This window comes from Ursus maritimus, unplaced genomic scaffold (genome assembly GCF_017311325.1).
Source record: "Ursus maritimus isolate PB19 unplaced genomic scaffold, ASM1731132v1 scaffold_32, whole genome shotgun sequence".
NCBI lineage: Eukaryota > Metazoa > Chordata > Mammalia > Carnivora > Ursidae > Ursus > Ursus maritimus.
In genome coordinates, this window is record NW_024425786.1 from 18,034,396 (window position 1) to 18,054,130 (window position 19,735).

At 42.2% G+C, this 19,735-nt stretch overlaps 1 protein-coding gene and 1 long non-coding RNA gene across 3 annotated transcripts in view; both read left to right on the forward strand.

The window, feature by feature from the left end:
* RCAN3 (RCAN family member 3) overlaps positions 1–13,591 on the forward strand; it is a 32,734-nt gene extending 19,143 nt beyond the window's left edge. The window contains exons 3-6 of one of the 2 annotated variants that reach the window (XM_040618982.1): positions 5,809–5,982; positions 7,171–7,342; positions 8,445–8,597; positions 12,953–13,591. In XM_040618982.1, coding sequence (XP_040474916.1) covers positions 5,809–5,982; positions 7,171–7,342; positions 8,445–8,597; positions 12,953–12,990 — 537 coding nt within the window. In that variant the 3' untranslated portion in view covers positions 12,991–13,591. Of the gene's footprint in view, positions 1–5,808; positions 5,983–7,170; positions 7,343–8,444 lie in introns of both variants that reach the window. The other variant, XM_040618983.1, reaches the window with a different exon arrangement.
* Positions 13,592–16,057: 2,466 nt separating this feature from the next.
* Positions 16,058–19,073, forward strand: LOC103666540. Its single transcript, XR_569542.1, has 4 exons — positions 16,058–17,133; positions 18,263–18,322; positions 18,547–18,631; positions 18,775–19,073. It is a non-coding gene; the product is annotated as an uncharacterized LOC103666540 (long non-coding RNA).
* Positions 19,074–19,735: the final 662 nt, after the last annotated feature.

Consider the following 19,735-nt stretch of genomic DNA (forward strand, 5'->3'; position numbering starts at 1 on the left):
GGTCAGGGGCTGACACTCCTGTGTGAGGCTATGGCCCCGACAGCCTGTGCTCAGCAGTGCTGAGTGCTCAGGGGCCATCTCCACAGCTGGTCCACAGCTCACTCCGGTACCCAGCTCCTCCCATCCCCCTTCTTATTTTCCCTCTTTTTTTTTTTTTTCTTTTTCTTTTTCTTTTTTTTTTTTCTTTTTCTTTTTTTTTTTTTTTTAATTTGGTGACACTCGCCTGTAGTAAAATGTACAGATCTTAAGTGTACAATTTGGTGAGTTTTGACAGTCTCTACCCATGTAGTCAACACTCCAGTCAAAAATCTTTTCATCCCCATCCTAGTACCAGTTTGTAGTTTGTTACCATCAAAAATGATTTTTCATCGGTTTCACTACGTTTCTTGTACATGGTGTAGAGGATATTATAGATTTGGGGGGGAGATCCTGGCCCCCTGAGAACTTATGTTCCAATAAGTCAGACTATGTATCTGTAAATATATGAACCATTAAAACCTAAAAATCAATACTGAACAGGTCATATTCCATATTTTCTTGATTTTTAATTCAGTTTCATGCCTCTTTCTGATCTGGAACAGTGTCGAAGGCAACATGAATGCTGTGGGCCAACAGTTGTAGAAGGTTTTCACATTTTCTGTGTGTTCAGCTCCCCTCTGGCACTTCTGAATTTGACAAGTACTTACATGGTCAGAGTTTTCAATCCACCCAGGAGCTCGGGGCTTTCTTCCTGGTAGTCGGCAGTGATGTTGAGGAGAACCAAAGGCACTTGCCTTTCCCCAGGTGGAAGTGGAGGCCTCGTCTCTGACATCCTCAAACCTGCTGGAGAGATGGAATTTTCTGTTTCAGATTTACAGACAGACAGAGAACATGAAAAATCTTGTGCCGTAGGACTCCAAAGATAATTTCACAGCTGAAAGGATTGAAGCATTGCTGCTTCTCGACAGGGAAATTGTTCTTAACATACAGACGTGGTGGGCTCCTCAGGCTCTTTTGTCCAAGGCAAGGGGTGCAACAAAATCATTTTCATAGTTTATTCCTCGGTGAAATCAATAAGCCTCGCCTTCGCTGCTTTGGGATGGGGAACAGAGGATAGGGCGGTGGTGTTTCCAGAAAGGTCGAGAAATTTTCACCTAGCTGCCACCCTCACCTCCCTGAAACCAACCTTCCCATGAGACCTTTTCTACTCTTCTCTCCTCATGACTTTAGGTGGCTTGTTACCCAGCTGCGAAGTACTTTTCTGGAATTCCCAAGAAAGCTGTTGGTTACATGTCGTCTTTACATATTTTAGATGCAAGGTATCTGTAGTCCTTTTTACTGCTGACTAAATACATGGGTGATTTCAGCATACGAACGCAGCTTCTGGTCTATATTTTGTGGAAAACTTCTGTAACGGGGAAAGCCTTAGGGATTAATTTTTAGGCAGAATTAAGTGTCTTATTCCTATAGATGTACCGCCCGAGGGGATACTAAGAGACCACCAGAAAAAGAGAGTGGTCCATGGCAATTTGGATCGTCTGGGATCTTCCTTTTCTTGTCAGAGGCAAATGTGCAAGCATCACTCCTTAACAGGCTGGTGTTCATTTTAATATCATTCAAGAATTCAGAAACATATAAAAGTGAGTTATTTCTAAAACAATTTTAAGGAGAAAAGTAATAATTTTGTTAATGAAATATGTTTCTTGCCAGTTATTTTCAGTGCATGTGGATAGATTATGACCGCTCTGCAGTCGTCGGAACCCCTGTTGTGCTCACCCCGGCTCGTCAGGGGCAGCCTGCAGAACCCACCCGATGGTCCCCGTGGGTTCACACAAGGGCAGAGATACCAGCCAAGGGCTCTCACGTTGTTCCTCAAGGAAACAGTGATCCTTTTGCCTCCACATTAATTCTTTGTGTTCTCTACCGCACCTCGCGGCAAGAAGTCGCACGTTTCTCAAACCGTATTATGCTCCGTGAAAGTGGGAAAGAAAGAGATCTCGCAAAACTTAGGAGAAGCTTACTGATTGGCTTTTGCGTGGCTTCGTTTTTATATAATTCTTTTTTTTTTTTTTAAGATTTTTTATTTATTTATTCGACAGAGATAGAGACAGCCAGCGAGAGAGGGAACACAAGCAGGGGGAGTGGGAGAGGAAGAAGCAGGCTCATAGCGGAGGAGCCTGATGTGGGGCTCGATCCCATAACGCCGGGATCACGCCCTGAGCCGAAGGCAGACGCTCAACCGCTGTGCCACCCAGGCTCCCCCGTTTTTATATAATTCTTAATCCATTCACAGATATTTGAATTTAGAAGCAAGAGACCCATGGAACCCATGGCTATCACCTGCTTGTTACACTCAGTTACAGTATATTTCTCGAGTGAGAAAAAAATGTTTTGAAAGGAAATAAGATGTAATTAGCAAGTAGATGTTTCATTTTCTAGATAGTGTGTTATTGTAACTACAAAAAATTCACTGTCGTGGGAATTAGGAATAAATACATGGTCCTTTTACCCTCAGCAAGGGAAACTGTAATGTACAGAATGACAAAATACTAATATAAACCACGCTTAATTCGTTCTTCCCTACTTTCCATTTCCACTGCCTTCAGTATTGATATTTCTTTTCTTTCTTTCCTTTTTTAATTAAGTATTCTCCATGCCCAGTGTGGAGCCTAGCACAGGGCTTGAACTCATGACCCTGAGATCATGACCTGAGCAGAGATCAAGAGTCGGATGCTTAGGTGACCGAGCCATCCAGGTGCCCCTCAGTGTTGACATTTCTTCACTATCTCACGTGGGAATTTTAGTACTCATTTAGTATCAAAATGTGAGCATCCGCCAAGAATTAAATGAAGTGTAATTTCATAAAATCTCAATTCTCATTTTTTTAAAAAGTGACAAAGCCAACAACCATCTTTGAAATGGTCGCTGAGGAAACTCTGAAATGTGCCTGGAAGTGTTAACAATTATTAGTATTTAATATATTTACCTGTGCACATTTATTTTTAAGAACCGATGTGCTATGTAAGAGTCCTTACTATATCTATAAATGTATTTGTCCATATTACTTTAATATGTAGAGATAATATAGTCAATAAGAACAGACTTGATCTTGAAAGTTCACCTTCCTTTGAAGCAGCTTAGGATACGTTGGAAGCCCAGCACTTAGCATAAAGGTCTGACATGCAGTTGGTCGCTTAACATGTATTTTTTAAAATGAATGAGCAAAATTAATATAATTTTTGAGCAGGTGATGTTTTCCGAATTATAAGGGATATTTGAACGTTAGAAGAATATATATTTGATCACAAATCATTTTATATTTTGTCAAACCGGAGAAATATTGCAAAGTGGTAGGAAAAGGTTCAAACTGAGAGAAGTTAACAAATGATTTTTACCTCAGTACCAACAGATAGTTGAAGGATCTTCACAGAAGTCAAAAACAAAGCTAATTTAGAGGTTCCTTTATTATGTTACCATTGGCAAGCCTAAGGAGTATTTCTTAAGGTATTGAGAATTTTCTCAGGTCGGTTTTGTTACATTTCATTTATTGAACTCTTGCATTAAAGTGACGAGTAAAGAGAATTTAATGTTACCATTCTGGTAATTGAAGTTAGCTTTTTTCGTTAGTCCGATTTATTAACAAATGGGAATAGGACCGTTTTTTCTCCTCAGCCTCAGAATGACTCCCTCTTTCCTGCTCTATTTCATCCCAGAACATTTAGGATGTATACACACACACACATAATTTTACTTTTTACTAAAAAATGCCATTGTTGTGGAATGACAGACTCCCAAATGAACCTTGAGAAGATTTCATTGTTTTGCGTTTGTAAAAGCCGGACCGTGGCTGTAGGATATTATGCCCTTTAGGGAAGGTGCTCAATGCACACTAGCATCTTTCATAGAAATTTTATCCAGAGGGGATAAATAGAAAAAAAAGAGAAAAACAAATTGAAAAGAAGGTAAAAAAGGAGAGAATATGAACATAGAAAATCTGAGAAAAGTAGATAAAATAAGATGGTAGACATCTAAAAATATCAGTAATCACAACCATGGAATAAATCCTCCGATTAAAAGCCAATGGCATCAAAAAGGCACATTTATATAAAATATCCCACCGAAGCTAGATCTCAGGGAACTCTGCCATCCCAGGCAGAGCCGGGATAGACAATTCTAGAAAATACAATCTAGAAAATACTCTCTACATTAGATAGAGTGATAGAAAAATGGTAGTGGTTGCTGGTGGGGAGGGGGCGTCTCATACATAAACATCGTTTGTGCTGAGCAAAGACTTAAATGTGAAAGGTAAAACCGTAATACTTTGAGAAAGCAACCTAGGAGAACATCAGTATGATCTCAGAGTATGGAAGGATTTCTTAAGGCACAGAAAACACAGAAGGAAGAAAGTGATAAATTCAGTAATGTTCAGATTTAAAACCTCTATTTCTAAAACAAAACCAAAAAAAAAAAAAAAAAAAAAACCAAAAGAAACCACCCACAATGAAAAAAGCTGGGAAGAAATATCTAATGGCCATTTAATTGACAAAGAATTAGCATCCCTGTGGAACTTCCATGACTCAATACAAAATGACAACCCAGTATAAAAATGGGCAAAAGATACAGACAGGTATGTCACATTTAGGGGAGTCCCAAATGGCCAACAAGCATGAAAAGAGGCTCAACCTCCGGGCACCTGGGTGACTTGGCCAGTTAAGTGTCTGCCTTTGGCTTGGGTCGTGATCCTAGGGTCTTGGGATCAAGTCCCACGTTGGGCTCCCTGCTCACCGGGGAGTCTGCTTCTCCCTCTCCCTCTGCCCCTTCCCCTGCTCCATCTCTCTCTCTCTCTCGTTCTCTCTCTCTCAAATAAATGAAATCTTTAAAAAAAAAAAAAAAGAGGCTCAACTTCATTATTCAGAGAAATATGAGCGGTAGCCAAACTTAGAACCCATTTCATAGTCTCTGCCTCCCGTTGACAAAAAGTCTGTATCAAGTGTTGGCAAAGACATGAAGCAACAAGAACGTGTATCTGCTGGTAGGGAGTAAACTGGTACCAACACTTTGGGAAGCTATTGGGCGTTATCTCCTAACGTTAAAGATGTGCCAGCTCTGAGGCCCAGGGATTCCACATACAGGTATGTCCAGTCAGAGAAAATCGTGCATTTGGGCACCAGGAGATGTGCACGGGGGGTTCATAGCACGGCTGGAGCCGACAACACGAGGCAGTCCGGACCCCAGGGGTGTTAGATGAGCCGCGGTACGGCTCACAGTGGGACGGTCTGTAGAGCAGGCAAGAATGACAGCTACAAGGAAGAATCCTAGGAACAAAACGTAAGGAAAAAAGCTTACAGAAGTTACAGAAGAATACATGCAATGTGATTAAGTCCTTAGGGATACAAATGAATGTAAAACTCTAAAAAGCAAGGGAATAATAAGCCCAAAATCCAGACATGGTTACCTTGAAGGAGGAAAGGGAGGGGAGGGGAAAAACAAGTCTGGCACACTGGGGACTTCAACACGGTACAATGTTCTTGTTCTGTGATTGGGCGTGTTTGTATCTTTGTTTCTACCTTACATTTATTTCACAATACTTTACATTTATTCATTTTATAATTTGAACCTATACGATATTTAATGACGTTAATTACTTTTAAAGTAAGTGCAAATTGCAGAATTTAGCACATGACGGCAGGATCCCTGGTCTTGTACGCCTCGTCGATCATGAGTTCCATCCCGTTACTTACGTTCAGTGATTTAAATTTCCTTTGGCTAAAGGTTTTCTTTCTTCCCCCACCCCCCACCTCCCCTGCCCTGCCGCTCCTCAATTTTTAGGAGAGATTTGAAGCACTTTTCACTGTCTATGACGACCAAGTGACGTTTCAGTTGCTTAAAAGCTTTAGAAGAGTCAGAATAAATTTCAGCAAACCCGAAGCAGCCGCGAGAGCACGCATAGAGCTCAACGACACGGACTTCAACGGGAAAAAGCTGAAGCTGTATTTTGCACAGGTACTCGCGATGCTGTTCTCTCAGCCTCTTTGCCTCCATCCCGAAATGCTATCAGTCCTCTATTTTCTTGATGAGTATATATCAGAAGTCTTTGAAATAAACCATCCCAATCAGATATTAAGCATATTTGCCCTCCTCAACTTTGTTTTGCTTATGCTAAGCATTAAAGGACTTCATCTTTCTGGCAGCTTTTCTCAACTGGGGTGCCATAAGGATTAAGCCCTAACACCTTAGGATGGGGTAACTGGGTGATGGGCGTTCAGGAGGGCACGTGATCTGATGACACTGCGTATTCTGCGCAACTGATGAATCATTCAACACTACATCAAAAACTGATGTACTGTGTGTTGGCTAATTGAATTTAAATTAAAAAAAAAAAAGATCAGTGAATTGACTTTTCTCCTGTGCGTCTGGAATGGCACTCGGGATGTGACATCCTTGGGAGAATTGAGAAAGTAGTCACTGAAGTCGTTTCTGTGTTTTGGGGTTCAGGAGACACCCCCCCCATTGAGAACAGCTGCCAGCCTGGGGCTGATCAGGGACGCATGCGGCCCCGCGGAAAGGCTGGCCCAGGCTTTGCTGTTGAGGAGGAGCCTGGGGGTTACCAGGAATCCGCTATACTTGTTATTCTGATCCTGCCCGGGTAGCACCCGTCTCCTCAGAAGAATTGATGACATAAAGGCATTAGACCGCTACTCATTTATTAAGTGCACGGTTTTATTTTCAACAAAGCATTATGGTCTTAGCTTTCAAATTAAAAAAAAAAAAAGAGGTTTGCTTATTGGCTCATGCTCCAAATGTAAATAGAAGTTGTCTGGATGTTTCTTGGTGGAGCTGCTCGCAACGGAGACGACGTAACCGCATCTGCTCTAAAACTGCAATTCAGAAAAATAAATAGGTAAATAAAATTGGAATGCAGGTTTATTGCCATTTATTGTTTGTTTGTCTCCTTGTCGGTTCCTGTTTTCGTTCGGGTGTCGTGTATTGGGCACGCGGGGCTCGCGGGCTCTGTGCCGGGCACCGTGTCCTGGGCGGTGAACCACACAGGCCCAGCCCCCGCCGCTGGGAGATGCAGGCTGCCGAGGGAAACTCTTGCGTTTTCTCCAAAGACGTGCAACAGTTAGCCTAACGATGAAAATGAAGAAACAGCCCCTCACACGCAGGTTTTGAGCATCTCCTTGCCCGCAGGTACAGATGTCCGGTGAAACACGGGACAAGTCGTATTTACTGCCGCCCCAGCCGGTCAAGCAGTTCCTCATCTCCCCTCCCGCATCGCCGCCGGTGGGGTGGAAGCAGGGGGAAGACGCAATGCCTGTTATAAACTATGACTTACTCTGTGCGGTTTCCAAACTGGGACCAGGTAACAAACGCTTACCTTTCCTGTTTTTTTCCCCAAGAAACTTTTGTATTAAAGACCGTATTCGGCGATTTGCCTTCTAGCCAACCAGCGGCAGCGTGATCAGAGTGGAGGACAAAGTCACGCAAACCTGGCTTCCAACTCTAGTGTTTGTTAACTTCGTGATCTTTTTTTTTTTTTTTTAAGATTTTATTTTTTTAAGTCATCACTACACCCAGTGTGGGGCTCGAACCCACAACCCTGAGACCAAGAGTCACACGCTGCACAGACTGAGCCAGCCAGGTGCCCTGCTAACTTTGCGATCTTGAGCAAGTTACTTAGTTTCAGTTTCTGAGCCCGTTTTCTCATCTAAAATATCGATCATAGTAGCTACCTTTCGGTGTGGTTTATAAGGATTAAATGATATATTCATGAGACTCAATAAACGTAACTGCCATTTCAACGGCTACACATCCTTCTAGTACATAACCCGCCGTTAGTGAACATTACCTTCTCCCCCGTCCCATCAAGGTACCAGACAGACTTCTACGTTGAATACTTATTTCAAGGAATTAATGGCAATACTATATTATTCCTTCCAAATTCTTCTCGTACAGTTATTGTTCATTTCTTCTTTTTCTTTTTGATTTCTCTCATCCCTTTAAAATAATCTAGGAATTCAGTGCCCGGCTGGTTCAGACTAGTTGTTCACCTGCAATAACCATATGTCTCTTAGAAAGGGATGCAAGAGGCATTTTGCGGGGAGCTGGCTTGGCGGTGTTTTTAGACATTAGAGCAATGTCATGGATGTGTGAGGTCCTGTAATGGAGATTGCTGCCTGGAACCTCACAGGTGTCTCCAGAGCGAAAACTGAAACCATTCCGAAGTGAAGCGGGTTCACTCCTACCGTCTCTAGAACAGTCATTAGCCTTTCCATTTAACTCCCGACCTCAGGGCTCCTCACCAGCTAACTTCTTCAAAGGGCAAAACTGTATAAGAACCTTAAAGGCCAAAGCAAGGTAAAGTGCTCTGATGTAGGATGTAAAAGCCAATAATCAGCACTTAAAATATGAGTAGAACAGAGTTTCAGGAGACAAACTCCTCTTTCTGCCGCTTACCTCCCTAGGAGAGAAATACGAGCTCCACGCAGGAACTGAGTCGACGCCAAGCGTGGTGGTTCATGTCTGCGAAAGCGAAACCGAAGAGGAAGAAGAAACAAAGAACCCCAAACAGAAAATTACCCAGACGAGGCGCCCCGAACCTCCAGCCGCAGCACTGGGTGAGCCCCAGACCTTCGATGGGGCGCTGTGAGGCCTCTGGGTGCGGTGCGAGGCAGCTGCCCCCGGGGCTCCGCACGGGAGGTCCGCGCCCTTTCCAGGGCGCTCCTGCTCGCCGTGCGTGGAGGTGAGGCTGGGTGCCGCCACGCACACCCACGCTGCGCACCTGGCGGTGGAGAGTAGCCCCTGATTTGACCTGTTCAGAATTTTAACAGATAGTCTGAACAGCACTTTAAACGAAAGGATCAGCCCCCAACATGTTGCAACTCTTGACCGTTTTTAAGCAGTGGCAGATTAGGAAATCTGTCAGATTCCTGGCTCCCTCCAGCAGTGTTCATTTCCCTGATTCCCTATAGCATGGGGTCCCCCCAAAACTAGAGCTGTAGTCCCCAAGTGCAGTACCATTTTTATGAACTCAAAAATAGTCTCACGATTGTAATAATCTAATGTGGGTATTCGGTTACGGCATAATGGCTTCCAGCTAATCGATCTGTTGACCAAAGGTGGTTCTTCAACATACATGAAATTTTTTGCACAAGAAGAGATCCGAAATCTAGAATAATTCATCGAGGGTCATTTTTCTCGAGTTGCTTTTTTCTTCAGCTTTGGGGAGGAAATGCCAAATTCACTTTGGCCGTTGGACTCAGGTGGCACAAATCTGTGTGCGTGTTACTCTCTTCCCTGTTACTCTTGCTTGAGAGAGGACAGTGCCGCACGGACCACTGTCCCTGATGCGTCGTCCCGCCCAGAGAACTGCTACTTCGGAAGCGGGGCCTGCCGCCCGTAAGTCCGACTGATCATGACCTCAGGGGGGCGCTGCGTCTGGTCTGTGACCGCGTGCTAGCCCGCCCGTAGCATCCCCAACTGTTCTCAGCCCCGGTTGAGTTTTTTCATGTTGTACCTGTTGTGTGTGTCATTCAGAGACTGTCAGTCAGAAAAGGTAATGATAAGATGTTCCGAAGACCATTTTTTAAATTGTCTATTTAAACATCTTCCAGTTTGCTCTGAAAGAAAAGGCACACATATTCTTTTTCTATGAATCAGGGAAAGCTGGGGGAAATCGAGATCATTCCATCCGTCAGACTTTGGTTTTGGTGCGATATTTTACCCAGGCCGACAGCTGGCGTTTCCCCTAAAACAGAGCTGTTTCTGGCTTGTTTCAGGACTGGGTAGTTGAAACTCCTAAAGCAGAAATAAGCACCTTTTTTCCTCTCCGTGGGCTGTTCAGACTTGGCGGCCCCTTTATAGAAAAGGCTCGTAACGAAGAAAACTTGGCTTTGCTCAAGTTTGCTTGGTTCCGCTGCCGTCTGTTCGCGGTGCCGTGTTCTGTGTGTCACGTGTCTGGAGCTCCCTGGTGCGCGTGCGAAGGGGCTGCACGTTGGACCTCGGACTGATAAACCAGTGCGGCCGGCCGCCACCGCCCAGAAAGAAGAATGCAGAAATTCATGGTGTCTGTACACGTTTGGTAACACGTTTCGTGGTTTAGAGGTTCTTATTATGGTAGAATTTATTTCTGAGGACTTAAACCCTATTGCCAAAAAAAAAGGTTTTCTGTTTTTCCTTGCACTCAAATACTCAGAGATGATAAGCTCTCCTGTTTATGTACGTCCACCCCTGCTCAGCCTCAATATAAATTCGGTTGAAATTCGTGATTCCGTAAGCAGCTTATGACCTTCAGATCGTCATTTGGCAATTTAACAGCCTCTTCGTAAATTTGCTGTGCACTCTCAGTTCACCGTTTTGCCAGTGTTTGATCTGATCTGGTTGCAGTAACTTGTCATTTGCAGAATGGACCCTGTAAGTCAGGAAATGTATGTATTTTCAACAGTTGCGAATTTTTAAATTTCCTTTTAGGTAATATTTATTCACTATAATTTTCTAAGTGATCAGAATCCATGATGTTTTATTGTTTGGGTGGGCTTTCCTGGTCTTCCTTCCAATTAAAGAATAGTCTATCCCTAACTCACATAACCTGTTTTTAAAGTCAAACAACGCAAATTACCTGCACATTTCTTTTTCTCTGTATTTATTTTTTTGAGAGTATTGAATAAATTGGAGAAAAACTTAAACCAAAATAAATACATATTAAATAATTACATAGTAAATACAAAATACATATTATTTAATATATATGTATATTAAACTTTTCTGAATGGAGAACATTAATATTTTCATTCTTTCTAGTATAATATTCCCATAAGGTGAACTCTTAAGAGAAGAAGTACTAAATACCCATTAACTTTTAAATATGGTGAAATCAACCAGGATCTCAACAAGTATTATGGTCTGTGTCCTTTCTTGGCTATTTCATATCCAGCTCATATAACCATCTTGTAAGAGATGAGTCTCATGTACTTTTTTAAAGTTCCTTTTACTAAGGTTAGCTACGTTTTTCTTTTTGGAAATTGAGTTATTACTTAGACTTAACTCATACTGTAGTAGCCATGTTCACTTTAGAAATCATAACTTCATCTTGGGAATCAAATTCTTCAGAGCATTGTGAGGAAAGAAGATGATAGTTTGTGTTAGGAAAAAAGCATTTGGGAAGGATAGGAAAATCCTAACACTTAATAAGGATAATCAACGGAAAGCGCAGTGCAGTGGTGCATTGGCTCCTATGTTCTAGGTTCTTCCGACGTACCCACCTGATGAAACTGGAAATAAACCCATTTAAAAAGTACGCTCATGTAGCATCAACTAGTTGAAGGTGCTAGGAGACAGAATCACTAAAAACAGTCCCCTTGCCTTGGGAGCTGAACATCAGGAGGAGAGCAAATGTATCTTCTTACGTTTTGCTTCTTCACGCTTTCTCACTAAACCTGGCCACAGAATTGAGAGCCCAGGAAGTTTTACGTTCAACATAAAGGCTTACATAGAACCTGGTGTGTTCGAGTCAGCTGCCGGGAGACAGGGCGGGAACAGCAGCATCCTTCTAGAATACGGTCATTTTGTTTCCCACTCATAGTAACTCCATGTCTTCAAAATGTGATAGAAAGTAAACAGATTAGAATTCCTCAGAATCTCAGTTACAGTGCCAAAGGCGACTTTGGAAATGACGTCATCTACTCGTGGGACACAGATGAGAAAAGAGAGATGACGCATCTCATTTCGAAGGCTACGGGGACTAGATTGGCATTCCCAACTCCCACGCTAGGCTTTTTCTCCTTTCTTCTTGCATCGGCCTCTCAGAAGCTGTGAATCTCTGTCATAAGAAAATAGACAAAAAAGGGGAAAAGAATTCTGTCTCCCCTGACGGGACACAGTGAATAAGAGACAGCTGATGAAGGCAGTGACTTAGATATGTCGTAAATGAAACTGATGTTCCGTGTTCTGTGTTTTTGTCATCATTGTACTGTTGGGTTGGAATTGACTTCAATAACGATATTTTGGTAGCCAGAAAAAGTGCTGACATTTTATGTGGACTTTCCTAGATTTTAGTAGTAATGAGATTAAACCATAAACAGTCATACTTGAGATGCGAGTGTAACAAAGCAGCATGACATCTAGGATTTGGAAATAGTTTGCGGTGGAATGTCGCTCACTCGGTGCTCGTAAAATGGAGCGCTGGTAAAGACTGAAGAACGACCCGTGCTTCGTGTTTTTATATAGACTCTTTTACAGACCGTAGCTTTATTCTTGAAAGGGAAGATCTCAAACGTAATTAAGCGGTGGAAAATGTATGAAATTCTCTGGTGCGTCCAAGTTCCCTGTCCACTCTCTTTTCTTTGGAGTCATAGACTTTCCTACCTATCACGCAGGTGAACTTGGTCAGCCTTCCTTTGCCCACTCACTGAGCTTCTTTTCTCCACACTTGCTTTTATATCCTCCTGTACAAGAGAAAACAAATATAAATGTAACAATATAGAGGAACAAAAGATGAGGGAATTAGTTGCCTCCTAGCTGGGGAGGGAAGTCCATTGGTATGGAAGCTCACTTTTTAAAAAGTTCAATTAACTTAAAGAATAAGGTTTATGAACCTTGTTCAACAATTTAGTAAATACTCAATTGTTTTATAGCCTCCCGTAGGGTATGGGCCCGCCAGATCCGCTTCATTGGAATGCCATTGTTGTCTCTGCCCAGGAATCAGGGGAAAATGTTATTAATTTGAAGAGTGTTGTTATTATTACCAAATACACAAGCCACAAAGCAACAGAAAATTGTAACAACTGCTAGGTTTTACTGACCAAAAAAGAGTATAAAAATGGTCATGTTCAAAATAGAAGTTTCCAGCCAAGGTTAAGAAGAACCAACATTGGGCTGGGTTAAAGTGTCTCCGTCCATTTAAACAGAAGTGTAAGGACCTTTTACTAAATTAGGCATGTGTGGTCTATCTTGTGAACTGTGTTTCCTTTTGAAGCAGAACCATGTCCTGCAGACTCCAGAGTTCCTGCATAGCTTTGACTGAATGTTCCTCCTTGTCATATGGAAGATCTCTACCTATGCAGAGAAGACATGTTTTTCCATATGGTTTTCGATGTAGTCCGCAGTCTTCCTGACCCACACTAGGGACTGAGGAGAGCTCCAGGTGGCTAGGCCCAAGGCGGGGGCCCCGGAGGGGAGCCGTCTACGTTCTGCTGTATCGTGCATGTCCTCCAACTTGAAGAGAAGTTGTTCGCTCATTTCACTTCTGTCTTCGTTGAAACCAGGAGGTGAATTTATAATTTTATCTGCACATGTTTGCGATCTCGTGTTATATTCTGGGGAACATTACTTTTCTGGTACTATAAGTTGTAGTGAATATTCATTGTACTTCGAAAACCTGGTCAGTAATTTGTGTATGCGTGTCCGTATTTTAGTGTGCCTGATGTGACAGCCGCAGTTTGTATAGCTCGTTCCTTGTCAACTTTGGCTCTCCTGTATTTTTAGGACATTTAAATGCTCCTTGTCCTCTCAAAGTGACAAAAGCAGAATGTAATTTTTTTGGAATCCTGTGATTACTTGTAACAAGTTTTGTTTTTAAAGCTAATAAAAATAAAAGTAGGGGTTTTTAAAAAAATCAGTCCGTTGAATTGAGTTCTTTGTAGTGTTTTCAATATGTATCATTTACATTTAGGTCATAGCACAAAAAAGACAGAAAAGTGAAATGCGATGTTTGTTCCTTTAACTAGATCCCAGGTGAACGTTAATACACGGAGCTGCGCCAGAGCTCGAGGTGCTGACTCACCGCCAACCCTGGAAATAACCACAGTGGTTTGAGTTCTTTATCAAGAGAAGTTTTTACCCTGCTTTATCCTCGGTTAAAAATTATTCATTCCAAGTAAAGGCTTATTTTCTGTCTTGGTTTAAAAAAAAAATCTCCAAATCCAAATATCGAAGCTAAAGAGGCCTGTAAAGGTTATCTAGTGCAGTGATTTTTTAAAAATATATACTTATTTTTAAGCCATAGAACTCTATTCTTTGTTCAGTGAAATCTTACTTAAAGTTTAATGTACTTTACCAACAAAAAGGTGAGCAGCTGCTCCCTTTGAAGGGGGTGAGGGAGAAGTGGGGACCCAAAGGGTATCCTCCAACCGCCAGCCCCTGTGAGAGCTCAGCAACACAGTTCCAAACACCAGTCTATCCAGCGGCCTCCCCGTCCCCACGCGCGCCTTTACCAGTAGTTGACCCAGGAGGCATCGCCCAATTCACACACATGGATAGTAGCTTCCCCGGGGACTAGAAACATAGTTTGCTGTCTCCGTCCCAGGTGGACCCTGCTCCACTACTCTGTTAAACTGAAATCTTTAAGTTTTCAGGAGAAAAGTGTTAGGATTCAAAGGTTCTTAGAATTGTCAGCGTTTTGTTTGTTTCAGTAACACACGCAGAGTAACCAGGGGCATTTCTCCTTTAACGGATGCTTTTGCCAGCTGTGCTCCTTGGCGCCGCCTCCAGGGGGAGCTGGGCTCCCAGGTCACCTGCTTCAAGGCCAGTTGGCATTCCTCCTGCAGAATGGTCTTGGCTTGAGATTGCACTCGAGCTAAGGATTCCTGGGCTGAAACAGCAAGTTGTAGAACCACTGCACATAACCTGAGGATAAAAGGAGTTTTTAAATGCAGAATAGAAAAATACAAGCGTAAAGGTTTAAGTAATTTGCCTCATTAAAATAGACCGACTTCAAAGTTGAATTCAACAGTGTATGTGTCAGAGTCCCATTATCACCAAGACTACATGTTAAACTAGATAGCAGGAGTGAGCAGAAATTCCCCTGCCTTCTCTGAACACATCACCGTAGGGTTCGGATCCAGAGGGAGAAAGTTTTAAAATTCGTGTACACATGGGCAACGTCTCAAATCTTGCTGGACTTCCCCCAGTCTTCGGAGAGATAGAAGGTGTAAATAAAAGTAAATTGTACATTAGGTATTTAGATAGTAATGTTATTTGGGAAAAGCTTGTGGTCGAAATGTTTGGAAAAGTTGAACAAACTGTATTGCAGTTCTCCTAGGACCTTAATTTGTGCATTCTGCATTTCCAAAAGGATATGCTATGTTTATCAACTCTAATTAGCTATGGAACCCTTTTGCCCAGAAGCATTTCATTGCATTGATGCTTGAGGAACATTTAGAAAAACATTCTACTAAAATCTTGGGGCCTGATTAAAGGGTAGGTCTGTGAATTAAAATTTCTTTTTTTTTTTTAAAGATTTTATTTATTTATTTGACAGAGAGAGACAGCCAGCGCGAGAGGGAACACAAGCAGGGGGAGTGGGAGAGGAAGAAGCAGGCTCCCAGTGGAGGAACCTGATGTGGTGCTCGAACCCAGAACGCTGGGATCACGCCCTGAGCCGAAGGCAGATGCTTAACCGCTGCACTACCCAGGCGCCCCTAAAATTTCTTTATTAATTTCTCTAAGCAAGCGAACTATGAGATTGGGCATCAGAAGGATCCTTCCTGATTTAATGAATGGGACAACCAAGTTGATAAAACTATTCGAATCTATAAAAGCTCAACAGAGCTGCCAACTCCAAGAACACCTTAGAAAAATCCGTGCCATTTCCTTATACCATCAATGACCAAAATATCAGAAGCAATAAGCTAACACTCCTAATTGCAACAAAATATCAGCATAAACAAACTTTCAAACTCGAATAAGGACTTGGATGATTTAAGTACATGCTTTCAAACGGGATAACTTCGTATTTTAGGAACGTCGAAGTTTTTCCAAATTATAAATGCATTGGAATCTCTGTCAATATTCCAGCTATATTTTTTATACTACGCTTATCAAACTTACTCTAAAACTTGGATGGAAGAATAAAGAAACAAGTAGTTAAGAAAAACGTAAGGGGCGCCTGGGTGGCGCAGTCGTTAAGCGTCTGCCTTCGGCTCAGGGCGTGATCCCAGCGTTCTGGGATCGAGCCCCGCATCAGGCTCCTCTGCTAGGAGCCTGCTTCTTTCTCTCCCACTCCCCCTGCTTGTGTTCCCTCTCTCACTGGCTGTCTCTGTTAAATAAATAAATAAAATCTTTAAAAAAAAAAAAAAAGAAAAACGTAAAAAGATAAAAGATGGAGGACTTGTCCTGCCAAATACTAAGACAGCCTACAAACTCACATGAGTTTAATGCAAGGAAAGTCAAAGTTTCTTAAAGAGTAGAGACCTCCTGTGTCTACATGAGAAAATTAATGTACAATAAAGAGCCATCATAAATAAATAGAGAAAGGCCACACTGTCTAATTGGTGGTGTTGGGAAAATGGGCTTAGTAGATGTAGGTCAATAAAACTTCGGTTCCCCGTCAGACACAGCGCACAGACATGGACCCTAAGATGGGTTAAAGACTGGAATACGAAATGTAAAACTATTGAGTTAATAAAATGGTTTGTAGGAAAATGCCTTTGTGACCTAAAGGAAGGGAAAGACTCGATAAAACTTTAAAAAGCATAAGCTATATGGTAAATGATTACATCACAATGAACAATTTAGAGTCCATGAAGAATGCCATGGACAATGCTGACAGACAACAGGGAGAAGATATTTTGCAATCTTAATATGGGATAAATAACTATAATATATGAGGTAGTTTGGCAAAGCCAAAGGAAAAGCAGCCCAATAAGAAAATGGGCTTAAGGATTCGAACAGCAATTGAAAGAAAAGTAAAGTGAGCCTGCAAGAAACGTTCAAACCCAGTAATCTGGTAAGTGTAATTAATGCAACAAGATGCCACTTTATACCTATTAGAGTCTCAAAAACGTAAAAAGCGAATAATGCCCAGTATAGCCAAAGGGTGGGGGATATAGGGCTCCTGATGTAACACAGGTGGGAGTGTAGACTGGTTTGGTAACTGTCTGGCCGTACTTAATCATATCAGTGAGAACGAAATCTCTGACCCAGCCGCTCTGCTCCTGGAGCATATAAATATCCCAAGGATATCCCAAAGGCATTCTCAGACAGGTCCGTCAGGAGACACAATGAGCATGTTTACTGCACCATTATTTACAGAAGCAAGCTGCTGTCCCCTCCTGGGAAATTGACACTACGGAGAACTATACGACAGAGCCGCCATATACCCAGCTACATGGATGGACCTTAAAAGTAGACCCGAGTGACAGAAGTCATCAGTGAGAGGTGTGTGCGATGTGTGTAATGCTGTGTTACATAAAATACATAGACAGTAGTACATGGTGCAAGAATATACAAATAAAAAGATAGACATTAAACACATACATACATACGTAAGAGGCATCTTCTGTGGCCCAACGATGATGATGTGCTGTGAGCTGAGAAGTCTGATTTGCTATTAGACTTTATATAATCTTTCTATAGTCATTAAAAAACTACTAATACCTCATTCTCTTTCCTCCCTTGAGTCTACATTAAGGTGAGTTTAAAATTGTGTGTTATTTTTCTCTCTTATTGCTCTAGAAGAAAACATTTCGCTGTGATTTATTTAGGTGAAATCCAGAGTTTACTGGAGATGTTTATGCATTTTCAGATAAATATTTCAGAAAAATACCAGGTACCACCTGTTCTGTTGCTGGATGTGTGTCTATGAGTGCATCCTCCAAGTCGTGCAGGTTCTTTCTTAAATGTACTCCCGTGTGGAGCGGAAGAAATGCACCCGTCCCGCACCCTGCCTTGGGCCACAAATTGGGGCATTACATGTGGTTCAACTCTAGATTCACCATCTCCTCTTGCTTCAGAGAAGTAATCAAGCTAATTCTTGGCCTAGTGCTATCCTCCTTCGATGTGTTTTTGCATAATTGAGATCTTTCATGGAAAAGTATACAATCTTCTGTCCTAGGAGATCTTACCAGGCCTCTTGGCCCCAAAGGAGGCAATCAGACCAAAAATGATTTCTCAGCGGTTGCCTGAGTGAATCCTGTGAATGAAAGGTCTTTGAGGAACAAATTTACTCATTTTCTATTACTCATGTCCTTGATACCTTTGGTCATTGCCCAGACTATTCATTAGAAATTTCTGGCAACTGTTGGAAAGTCTGGAACTTCTCCTTTGCACATGAGAGGCAGCCCCTGGGTGTTGATCTCCCTGTGCCACCTTCCTCCAATGTCAAAGACTTGGCTGCTTTTTTGTTCTGGGGTTTACGTATCAGGCACCCAGAAGATTAGGTGGAAATGACCCAGTCACCCAAGGGTGCTGAAGGGCACAGAACTGTAGCTGGGGCCTGTTCCCAGGATGGGCAGGTTATGGGATTGTGTGGGTAGCATCTTATCCTTCTCTCTGTCCCTCTGTACAGGGTGAACTGAATTCATCACAGAGCGGGGGAGCCCTGTCCGCGGCAGCCTGCACGGTTCAGGTAATAGTCTCTGCTTCTGTGGCATTTGTACCATTCACGGGGCTCATTGACTCCATTATGGGGAAAGGCCGGGACTTGGGGTCAAGCCAAGTTTGGGCATCTTGATGCTGACCAGCCATGCTTGCCAAGCGCTTCCTTACTTCTTGTGTCATTTATTCTTTTTTTTAATCCCCCCCCCCCGTTTTATTGAGAAATAATTGACATGGGTCATTTTTTCTTAACAGTTAACCTGTGAGGCAGGTCCTGTCCTCAGCTGGTCCCAGGAAAACCACATCTTCCAAGACTCAGCCTCCAGTGAAAATTCTTTTAGTGAGTTTGGTTTGTATTTTCTACTTCTAGACTACATTTCTTTTTTATAGCCAAAATATAATCAGGAAATATGTAATGAGGAAATATCTTGCTCTCCCTGAAGCAAGACTCGAGTTGGGGAGATTGTCTTTCATCCTGTTTAGGTTCCATGAATCCCCACGGTGGCTCCGGAGTCAGCCAGCTTGCAAAGACCCGCTGATGGCATCAGGCTGATACTAAAGCTGAAAAGAACAACAGGGTGTCGATGTTTGGAGGACATTCTTATCCAGGAAAAAAGACATTTGTACTTTGGTCCTGGTTTTGGGTAACTTCAGATAATGCTGTTTTGCTTACAGCTCAGGCCCTTCTACAGGATGACCACCCTTTAAAAACATTTTCTTAAGAGATGAGGATTCCAGTAATAAAGAGCAAAACACGAAAAGTACAATAAAGCTAGCTTTAGATTATAAAATATATATTGTAGTATTTTGTTGATTTAAAAAAAAAAGCCATACTTGCACAAAGAGGAAAGATTGGAAGGCTATACATGGAAATATTTTTTTGAGATTTACTTATTTATCTTTAGAAAGAGAGAGAGCAAGCAAGCATGTGGCGGGGAGGGCCAGAGGGAGAGGGAGAGAGAATCTCAAGCAGATCTGAGCTGAGTGTGGAGCCCCACGCGGGGCTTGATCTCACAACCCTGAGATGATGACCTGAGCCAAAACCAAGAGTCCAACATTCGACTGATGTGCCACCCAGCCACCTCACATTGAAATATTTTTAATAGTTCTATCTGAATAAGAGAATTATGGATAATCTTCATCTGCTTTTGGTTTATATCTATTTTTTAGAGTGGACATGTAAGATTTTTTATAGGCGGTAATAACAGGGGAAGCAGGAAGTGGTAAGAGGATGTATGGGAACTGTACTTTCTGCTTATTTTTCTGTAAACCTAAAGCTACTCTAAAAAACAAAGTCTGTTACTTGTTTCAAAGCTGTTCAGATAACAGCCTCATGACCTACCGCCTTCAAAGGTCAGTGCTGAATTTGATGCATGAGTTTTAGTAAAGGAACCTAGGAAGAGGAAAGTAATTGTTTTATTCTGTTTAGGCTGTTATAACAAAA